Source organism: Lolium rigidum, chromosome 1 (assembly GCF_022539505.1).
Source record: "Lolium rigidum isolate FL_2022 chromosome 1, APGP_CSIRO_Lrig_0.1, whole genome shotgun sequence".
Lineage (NCBI taxonomy): Eukaryota > Viridiplantae > Streptophyta > Magnoliopsida > Poales > Poaceae > Lolium > Lolium rigidum.
The window spans coordinates 257,446,793-257,457,512 of NC_061508.1; the positions used below are offsets into that span (position 1 = coordinate 257,446,793).

Below are 10,720 nucleotides of genomic sequence, written 5' to 3' on the forward strand. Positions count from 1 at the left end.
ACTTTCCTTTTCTTAAAACTGGCATTGTCCTCCGGTGGAAGAGATACTGAAGTGGCATTGTTCTCTTGTGTAAGAGATACCCAATCGGGGTTACGTCACGTGTACGAGAGGATCATCCGGTGAGGTTCGAGAATAAAAGCGTCAATGTAGCGATCAGTAACTTCTTGAATGTCAACATAATAACAGTGCTAGAGCACCACTCGTACCATTAATTACTGTCTTTCCCGGAGAAACCACGTAGACCAAGGCGACTCCGAAGCCGCCGGATACGATCACACTTCTGCCTAGTTTCACACAAAAAGATTTATTGAATCCGAAGCAGCTCGGAAACAAAATTATTGACTAATGATTTTGGTTTTGTCAGATTTATTTTTACTTGTACGAACAGTCGTGGACGATGGAGACAAAATGTAACGGACTCCAAACATTAAGGGAAGGAATGAAACGGCCTACCAATCCTACTTTCCTTTTCTAAAAAATCAGCTGGCATCGTCCTACGCGTTCAGCCCGGGCGCACATGCATGCAGGCCTCTCCGGTTGTCCGCTAGCTGACGAGAGCCCGTGTGCCTCGATGAGCCTATAAGTACAGGGGCTCACCGGCCGGGCTAGGGCACACTCCATCCACCGACCACAAGTACGTCAACCAACTCCTGCACGTATACAATCACACACTGCCACCCACCTCGATCAGTCCGCGAAGCATGGCTGCAGCACGCACCCGCCCGCTTGTGATCGCCGCCGTCATCATGGCGGTGGCCATGGTTTCCACCGGCGGCGGAGTTCGCGCCGACGACCCGTACCAGGTCCTGGAGGCCCACGGCCTGCCGAGAGGCGTGCTACCTCTGGGAGCGGTCGACTACCACCTGGACCCGGTGAGTGGCCAGTTCGACGTCACCCTCCCGTCGCAGTGCGACGTCACTGCGGGCTCACGTACCGTAAGGTACGAGGCGAGCGTCTCCGGTACGATCAACAACGACACCCTCTCAGATCTCAACGGCGTCGCCGTGGACTTCGTCTTCTGGATCCCGATATCTTCAGTCAGGAAGGACGGCGCCGATCTCATCTTCACGGCAGGGCCAGCCCGGGAATCATTCCCGGTGACCACCTTCGCGAATTCTCCAGCCTGCATGTGAGACACCGAGCGCGCGCAGCTGGAGAACTAGCCCGCCGACGCTGCTCCCGGCCGATACAGCAGCTGCGCTTCTGTCGCGGTGATCTCTCAGTGTTTTAGTTTCTGTCTTTCTTGCTTTAGCTTTGCTGCCGCCACGCCAGGCAATGTACCAGTGACTGCCAGTACCCGTGAATAAAAAAAACTGCTGTTGTGTTTCCCTTACATGTTCTTGCGCACCTGTCATGTTTCTTCCGCACCTGTGACCACCACGAGTCAATAAACTTTGTTCTATCGCCCTGCTTGTACCTCTATGATTTCATATATTGATTTACTTGTCATGTGTTTCTCATTAATTTTCGGCACCCACTACTGATGCACGTGCCATTACATGATTCTTCAACGTTTTGAAGATAAGCACAGTTTGCGCTAAGTAGATTCATCGCCTTGGACAAAAATCAAACTACCATCCACCACTGAGCCACAAACAACAACTTAGATCCGCCCTCGACGCGCCGACCCTCCCCGGTCCGACCTCGAGGAGCGCGAGCGCGCCTTCGCCGCCGGCGGGGGCCCGTACGTCGACCCCGACGAGCTCGCCAGGCGCGAGGACAAGCGCAAGGCCGCCGACATCGACCGCGAGCTCAGCGAGTTGAAGGCCAGGAAGAACTCGCGCATCTCCGGATCTGCTTCGACCTCGGTAACGTCTCGCTGTTCCTTGAGTCTATTCACTTTCGTTTGTTTCTTCGTGCTGGATTGATATCATTGTACTCTAGTAGCTGCAACCTCTTACTAGTGCCTTATGGGGTGATGAATGTTGGGGAATTTCTCCTTTAGATCTGAAAGATAGATAGGATGATGCACCTTGGCTAGCTTACTTCTGAATTATTGCCAAGTGTGATAGTTGGATAGGTTTATTGCTGAAGTGTGATAGTTGATCAGAGCCAGGGGATAGGTTGGGTAACATTGTAGCCGTACAGACGAAGGTGGAACAGTATGTAACTGACCACTTGTGGCGTTGAGTACATACTAATTCATCATCCAATACCTTTGTCTAATTTGTGGGTTAACATACAGAACGGGACCAGGAAAAGTATTTCATCATCTGCAGTATCAATGTGACCATGTCTAAATTATTCAGCATCAAACATCTTGCCTTCCACGTACAATAGCTTTGTCTAATATTGAAGAAAGGGGCACTTGCCAGATTTCCCGTTTCTCTGCCTTACCATAAATTTCAAGATATTACGAGCCTATTTGCAAGTTGCATGGTATTTGTTGATTCGTATTATTAGCTTCCGTGCTGACCACAACTTTATTATTTCCTTTTTATTTCAGGCACATGGAGACAAGAAGGGTGGAACTCGAGAGAACGGAGTAAAAACTGACAAGGGGAATTATTTGAAGGTTTCATGGGAAGGTGGAGCAGATTACTATACTGCTGCAAAGTTGGAGGACATCTTTAAGCAATTCGGCAAGGTTGAAGACATTGTGATCAAGACCAAAAAATCAAGGAACAGGGGTTCAGCAATTGTTGTCATGGCTTCTAAAGAGGCAGCAGTAAGTCCCGTTTCTCCCTCTTTTGTGTTGGGAGATTTTTTCCACCTTAATTAGAAGTCATGGGGTGGGATTACAGATTTCGTTTTAATCCACATTAGAGTCTAAAGGAGTATTTCACTAAAAATGATAGATCTTGAACTAGCACAGGATAATGAGTTTGTTTTGATCTGCAGCAAGATAAGAGTCCATAGGAGATTTGAAATCGAAATGATAGATCTTCTAGCAAAGGATAATGAGTCTATTAATCCGCTGGAAGATAGGCGCCCATAAGAAATTTTACAAACTCTGCATGCCTATGTTTAATAATTAATCCTTCATGGTATGTTGCTTGCTCTATTTATGCTTTGATACTGATATAGGAGTCTTTAAGAACTTTTTACGAAGTCCGCATGCCTATATTTGATAAATAACTATGCACCTGTGTATGGTTCAGAACCGATGCCATTCTGAGTACAACGTCCTGTGGAACTTTAAGAAGCTGCATTATCTGTCTCGAAGTTGATTGTATATTTTAGCTATGTGGCTAACCAAATACTTGTGTTGATCTTATAACAGAAAACCGCACTGAAGAACCATTCTGTGTACAATGTCTTCCCGGTCCCATTAATGGTTGCTCCTGTTGAAGAATCGGGTCCAGCGTTCGCAACTCCACCATCTGAACCACCGAGGGCGATCAACATTGATGGAACTGGATTCGTTGATATGGAAGCGTCGGTATTCCGGAAACTTCAAGAGGTACTTAAATGGAGCTTCCAACATGATTTTTGTTGCAACCGTTTGGGTTTTTCTTCAGTTTTCACTGTATTAGTTGAATACATATATGCATTGTGTTATATGGATGAAACTTACAAATGCCTTGTTCACTTTGCAGGCCCATAAGAGGAAGCAATGTGGATAACTGGTGCTTTGCGGAACATGAGCTTGCAACTTACAGAGTACATTTTGGTGTCACAAGTCACACCAGCTGAGGATCATCAGTAGTTCTGGACAGTTCAGATACATATTCGGAACAAATTTCAGGTTTCGTTGCTGATATATTGTTGTGAGCTTCTCACACGCTGGTCCCAATTTGTACCCAATTATTGCCCTGTGTGCTTGTACCTCAACTCTTGTAATCTAGGCCTTGTTGGAGTATTTTTTATATATATCTTAGATACTAATTTTTTATCGGGTGATGAATGTTGGGGAAAGAATTTCTCCTTAGATCTAAAAGACAGATAGAATGATGCACCTTGACTAGCTTGCTTCTGAGCTACTGCCCAAGTATGATAATTGATCAGAAGGGATAGGTTTATTGCTGAAGTGTGATAGTTGATCAGAGGGGATAGCTTACTTCTGAATTATTACTAAATCAGCGACAACTAATATAGAACGGAGGGAGTACTAATTTGCGGCTTTATAGCATACATAAAGGGATCAGGAAAATTATTTCATCATCCAAAGTATCATTGTGACCATGTCTAAATTATTCAGCATCAAATATCTTGCCTTCCACGTACAATAGCTTTGTCTAATATTGAAGAAAGGGGCACTTGCCAGATTTCCCGTTTCCCTGCCTTACCATCAACGTAGATTTTAAGATAATACGTGCCTTTTTGCAAGTTGCACGATATTTTTCGATTTGTATTATTAAGTGCCGTGCTGACGACAATTTTACCATTTCCTTTTTCATTTTAGGCACGTGGAGACAAGAAGGGTGCAACTCGAGAGAACGGAGTAAAAACTGACAAGGGGAATTATTTGAAGGTTTCATGGGATGGTGGAGCAGATTACTATACTGCTGCAAAGTTGGAGGAGATCTTTAAGCAATTCGGCAAGGTTGAAGACATTGTGATCAAGACCAAAAAATCAAGGAACAGGGGTTCAGCAATTGTTGTCATGGCTACTAAAGAGGCAGCAGTAAGTCCCGTTTGTCCCTCGTTTTTGTCTTGGGAGATTTTTTCCACCTTAATTACAAGTCCTGGGCTGGGATTATAGATTTCGTTGTAATCCACATTAGAGTCCAAAGGAGTACTTTACTAGAAATGATAGATCTTGAACTAGCACAGGATAATGAGTTCGTTTTAATCTGCAGCAAGATAAGAGTCCATAGGAGATTTGAAATCGAAATGATAGATCTTCTAGCAAAGGATAATGAGTCTATTAATCCGCTGGAAGGTAGGCGCCCATAAGAAATTTTACAAACTCTGCATGCCTATGTTTAATAATTAATCGTGCATGATATGTTGCTTGCTCTATTTATGCTTCGATACTGATAGGAGTCTTTAAGAACTTTTTACAAAGTCCGCATGCCTATGTTTACTAACTATGCACCTGTTGTTTATGGTTCAAAACTGATGCATTCTGTGTACAACGTCCTTTGGAACTTTACCAAGCTTCATTATCTGTCTCGAATTTGATTATATATTTTAGTTATGCGGCTAACCAAATACTCGTTGATCTTATAACAGAAAACCGCACTGAAGAACCATTCTGTGTACAATGTCTTCCCGGTCCCAGTAATGGTTACTCCTATTGAAGAATCGGGTGGCTCACCAGCATTCGCAACTCCACCATCTGAGCCACCGAGTACAATCAACATTGATGGAACTGGATTTGTTGATATGGAAGAGTTGGTATTCCGGAAACTTCAAGAGGTACTTAAATGAAGCTTGCAACATGATTTTTGTTGCAACCGTTTGGGTTCTTCTTCAGTTTTCACTCTATTAGTTGAATATACATATGCATTGCGCAATGTGTCATATCGATGAAACTTACAAATGCCTTGTTGACTTTGCAGGTCCAGAAGAGGAAGCAATGTGGATAATTGGTGCTTGGAGGAACATGAGCTAGCAACTTACAGATGACATCTGCTGTCACAGGTCACAACAGCTGAGGATCATCAGGACAGTTCAGTTAGAAAGTCGGAGCAGTTTTTTTGATTTTGTTGCTGATATATTGTTGTCATTCCTGCATATGCTTGACCCAAGCTGTACCCAGTTACTGTCATTGCGTGCGTGTACTTCGACTATGTATTCTTAACTTCTTACAGGTATGTTTTTTTGGAGTAATTTGTACTCCTATAGGAAGTGAAAGGAAAACAAAACCCTCCACTGTTCATATTTGTATTTCCCATGGCGCAATTCTTAATTGCTTTTCACTGCTGGCTCTAGATATTCATAGCATCTCTACCAGAGCCTCCTCGCTGACCGCACCAAGACCTGAAAAGCCTTTTTTTGGGAGGCATTTGGCTTGTCAAAGAGGAGCCTTGTGACGAGAACGATCCCAGCAGCAACTGGCGATGGTATCAAACAACACGCTGGAATGGAACCCCTCTCTTGTATACTAGACAGCACATGCAGTGTCAAGCTGCTCGTCCCCAAGGTCCACTGCCGGCCGGCTCCGGCGTTGCGGCTGCTGTTCTGACCGCAACAGCACGAACTGTTTGGGTTCCTGAGTAGCGGTCAAATGAACTGTAACATCTTATTTGTTATGCTCCAGACGAGGATTTGTAATCTAAAAAAAAGGAGGATTGTTGCTGACCTGCTCCAAAAGCTTGTTCGTTCTCCAGCATCCCCTTGTCGACGATGGTCACTGGCCCTGTTCTACAGTATGTGGACGATAGGCTGATCATATGTCGCGCTACTCCCTCCGCTGCTCTTGCTCTTAAAATCCTCATGGACTCCTTTGCGGACGCTACAGGCCTGGCTATTAACTTGGCCAAGTCTACCTTCGTTCCCATGAGCCTCTCTGATGCCGAGGCTGATGCCACCTGCTGTATTTTGGTGGTCTGTCTTTTCCTCTGCAATGCCGTTCTGAATGCCCTTCCTTGCTTCCCTATCGCTGAAGGAATTCCTACATGGAAATTCTTGTTTGCGGCCCAAGTTAGCAAGGTTTAAGATTTTTTTAAAAAAAAGTCAGATGAAGTAAAGTTTAATCAAACTTTTAGAAAAATCTATGAACAATTATAGATACCATATGAAAATATATTTCATTATCTATCTAATGATATTTATTTTGTACGTTTCATGTTAATAATTTTTGACAAAAATTGAGTCAAACTTGATATAGTTTGACTTTCTGAAAAGAAAAATAAACCTTTAGGATGGAGGTAGTAACTTGCATGGATCCGCCGGTTCAATGCACTTACAGATCATTCGATCGTCCAGATCATCGTACTTTGTTCTATTTAGACGGCTAGGATCTGCTGATACCCCTTCGTGGATTGACTTAACATGTGTGTTTGGTTCATAGGCAAACATGTATAGGATGGGATGTGATAAAATATGTTTAATTAACGATTAATAAAAAAGATAAATATGCCATTAACACACCGGTTAATATGTAATTAACGGGTCCTTTTTTCCTTTGTGGTGGAGGCCGGACCTAGCGGGCGGCCGCCTACCCGTGCCTAGCAAGGTCACTACCCGCACATATTTAGCGAGGCCGTTTCTGTCGACTGGGTATGCCGCAGACGTAGCAAGCTCGTTGTTCGCCACGCCATGGAGGCCGTCGCCGCCGAGCTAGGGAGCCACGTTGAAAATCAAGTCCGCCGTTTACCGCGCCCTGGAGGCCGCCGATGTCGAGCTGGGGAGCCACGTGGAAAAGCAAGCCCACCGCTCGCCGTGACATGGTGGCCGCCGCTGAGCTGGGGAGCCACACATACGGCGGTGGCAGGTGTCGGAGTCGCGTCGACGGTCATGGATTCTCAGGCGGCTAGTGAGATTAGTCATGAAATTCACGGATCATATGGTCCAGCCTTTCTCAGAAATATTTAGCTTTTGGGATGGGATCATCCATATTTTCCGGTCACGAACCAAACACACGTTTACCACCCGAACGATACGCAGGGGGACACCGGAGCACAGCCCCTCGACTTTTGCTGAGTACATGGCCATACGATTTTGAACACAAGAAGCCTGACGTAACAAACACAAACGACCTTGAAGAAACACCATGCATATGTAACATGAAGCAACAAAGTACGGTGAATCCATACAGTGTAGAAAACCCACTTTTTATAGACGAGTGATCAGATATCGATCTACACCCCTACAACTCTTACGTGTCGAGCTTGTTGTTACTGCTCGCCACGGCACAGCTCAGTCATCTCGTCGGCGGCATCTGAATCCCTCCTCGCCGCCGTCACCACGAGCCCGTTCTTCATCTGCAACACGACGGACAGCTTCGGCTCCACGACGTGCCCTGGCACCACCTCCAGGTCGAAGTTCCACACCACGGCGGCGACAACGCTCTTCATCTGCGCCACCGACACGTCCTTCCCCAGGCACGATCTCGGCCCGGCGTTGAACGGCATGAACCTGTGCGCCGGCACATGCCGCAGCACCGCACCACCGCCGTCTTCCGTCGTAACCCACCTCTCTGGTCTGTAGTCCGCGCAGTCCTCGCCCCACACGCGCTCCATACTGCCCATGGAGTAGACCGAGATCAGCACGGTGTCGCCCGCGCGCACCTCGTGCCCGCTCGGCAGCACGTCGTCGGCCAGAACCGCCTTGCGCTCGATCGGGCCCGGAGGGTGCAGCCTCATCGACTCGAACAGCGCCGCCGAGAGGTAAACGAGGGGTTTCGTCTCGTCCGGCTCGAACACCGCCATGGCGCTCTTGCTGTTGCGGGAGGCGACGATGGGCGCCAGTTCTCTCCTGATGTTGGACACGACGTGCGGGTGCTTGGTCAGGTTGTACAAGAGCCACGCCAGCGTCGTGCCGACCGTGTCGCGCCCGGCGAACATGTAGTTGATGATCGTCGCGTAGAGGAAGTCCTTGGGCTCCCCGTCCTCGCCCACATACTCTGGGTCGTCGATGTAGGAAGAAACTATGTCCAGCTGGTGCGCTCCGTTGTTCTCGTGTGCCCTTTTCTGGAGCATGTCCGCGACGAACCGGCGCAGCACCGGCTGTGCCACGGCGAGCTTCCTCTCGGGACCAACCCTCAGACGCCTCATCAGCTTCCAGCAAGACATTGGCACGGTGTGCCGGAAGAAGCCAACCTCCATGACAGCGTCCATGGCGTTCGGGACGTCCATGGGCGGCATGTGCACCGACAGAAGGCCAGGGTCCACCCCGAAGACCGGCATGGCCGTCATGTCGAAGGCGAACCTAGTGAGCAACTCCTGCATGTCGAACGGCGCCCGGGCGCTCGCCGCGCGCGCCAGCGCCGGCATGAGTCCTTTTTCCACCTTGTCGCAGCAGGACCCTGCCATGAACGCCAGCAGCCGCGGGCTGGCCATGAGGTGCTGCACCCGGGCGCGCTAGCGGCGCCACGACTCACCGTCAGCGTTGAAGAAGCTGCCGCCCATGGTGTCGAAGAAGGAGGCGAACTCGTCGCCCTTGGGGTAGTTGGGGAAGTTAGAGACAAAGATGTGGCGCACGTTGGCCGGATCGCAGGTACAGAAGAAGCGCATGCTGGGGGCGTGCACCTCGTTCGTTTTTCTTGTTCCCGCACTTGTCCCCCCTCGCGTTGGTTGCCTTGACCGGGACCGTTTGGTTCATGTGCTAAGAGCCGAGAACCCTCCGTGGCACTCGACCGCGCCCGCGGTCAAGTCTTCCGCGCGAAGAGCTGGTGCGGCTCGCTCCCGCTAATCCCTTCGAGCCAACCCCGCTTTCTTCTTTGTCGCAACGTGAGTGAGTTGCATGCTGGCTTTTCTTTTCCACCCAAGTGCGCTGCACCGGGACGTGTGCTGGTTAGAGGCATCTCCAGTGGCAGCGCGACGCAGGGCCGGGCCGGCCGAAATGGGGCCCTGTGCCTAATTTTGAAATGGCCCTAATTTAAAGAAAAAAGTTGATTAGAATTATACCTTGGCAATAAGAAGCAGTTAATGTGCATCTATATCAGATGCAGAATACTGGATAGTTGGTTAGCGCTGCTTTCCGTTCATTTGGTCCTACGTTTTGGGATCGAAACCGTTGACTAGTGGGTTGAATTGTTAGCAAATTACTTCCGTGGGTTGTTTTACTTTGGCCGGAGCTAGCTGGGAGCATGGGACGACGGTTGACTAGTGGGTTGAAATGTTATGTCCCTGGCAGACTAATCGGGGGTGACGTGCAGAATAAAAGCCTGGGAATTATAAAATTTGGGGCCCCAAACAATTATGGGCCCTGTGCCATCGCACAGGCCGCACTCCCGCTCGCCCGGGCCTGGTGCCGCGACGTATTTCGGACGCCCAGAATATCCGCGAACGTCGGGGAAATGGTCGTGTGTCCGTTTGCGTCTGGGGTTGGCTCCAGCGGCGCGACGCATTTTGGGCGCAGGCCAGAATTTAAAAAATATGAAATAGCGTCGACTTTGCACGAAATTACAGCCGCAAATTGAAGGCTGAAACAAGTTCATCACACTTTGCAGCTCGTACGGCGCAAAGTGGAGCAAAAGGGGCACAACAAGGCCTGAACAGCAATAAAAAGAAGTCCAAAAGGTGGCCAAGGTGCTGGGCGCATGGCGCCGCCGCCGGCAGCGGCGATCAGCCATCGCGTGCGGATTTCGGCGCGCTTCTTCATGAGCCATGCCCTGGTGTCGTCGTCGACGCCGCTCAAGTCGGCAAGCATGATCCTTGTGTCTTCTGCACGCAATTTGGCCTCGGCGTCTGCCTTTTTGGCCTCGATGTCCAGCCTTTGGACATCGAGGACCTCCTTGGCGAGGTTCTGGTAGATGGCAGCTGCGGCCTCTTTTTCCAGACGCCTCTTCTCGTCCCTAGCAGCCATGGCGGCACGGTTGTCGGCCATTATCTTCTCCATGCTCTGCGTGAAAGCAATGGCCCGCGACTCCCGGACGAGATCGGCCTTGGTAGCCTTGTGGCCTCATGGACGAGGTGGAAGGACTGGACGACCTTCATCATCGTCTTCGCCGTCGAGGTTGATCGCTGTCCCATTCCTCACAGCTTCGTTGTAGGCCGTAAAGCTTATCATCCACTTCTTGTTGTTTTTGAGCAGCTCCCAACAATGGACCATATGGAAGCCCTTCTTGTGTGTCGCCCTGAACTTCAGCAAGGCGCGGGATACCTGCAATCATAGCCGCCAATGATGTACAATGACACAAATTGACGCAATGACGCATATTGTGTAG

The 10,720-nt window shown here is 48.8% G+C and overlaps 1 protein-coding gene and 1 pseudogene across 1 annotated transcript; one reads left to right on the plus strand and one right to left on the minus strand.

Annotated features, from left to right (window-relative positions):
- Positions 1-701: 701 nt before the first annotated feature.
- Positions 702-5,767, plus strand: LOC124657797. The gene is made up of 8 exons (XM_047196304.1): positions 702-1,097; positions 1,608-1,808; positions 2,447-2,668; positions 3,224-3,403; positions 3,540-3,688; positions 4,346-4,567; positions 5,119-5,304; positions 5,448-5,767. Exons 1-5 carry the CDS (start codon positions 702-704, stop codon positions 3,564-3,566), a joined length of 1,026 nt encoding a protein of 341 aa, XP_047052260.1. The 3' UTR covers positions 3,567-3,688; positions 4,346-4,567; positions 5,119-5,304; positions 5,448-5,767.
- A 1,960-nt stretch (positions 5,768-7,727) lies between these two features.
- Positions 7,728-9,065, minus strand: LOC124657805 (annotated as a pseudogene).
- Between the last annotated feature and the right edge of the window lie 1,655 nt (positions 9,066-10,720).

Excerpts from the sequence above, each read along its gene's own strand:
- LOC124657797 (XM_047196304.1), top strand. The coding sequence starts at position 702 with ATGGCTGCAGCACGCACCCGCCCGCTTGTGATCGCCGCCGTCATCATG. Across the intron at positions 1,098-1,607 it reads CAGCCCGGGAATCATTCCCG|ATCCGCCCTCGACGCGCCGA; the intron begins GTGACCACCTTC and ends ACAACAACTTAG. Across the intron at positions 2,669-3,223 it reads TGGCTTCTAAAGAGGCAGCA|AAAACCGCACTGAAGAACCA; the intron begins GTAAGTCCCGTT and ends ATCTTATAACAG.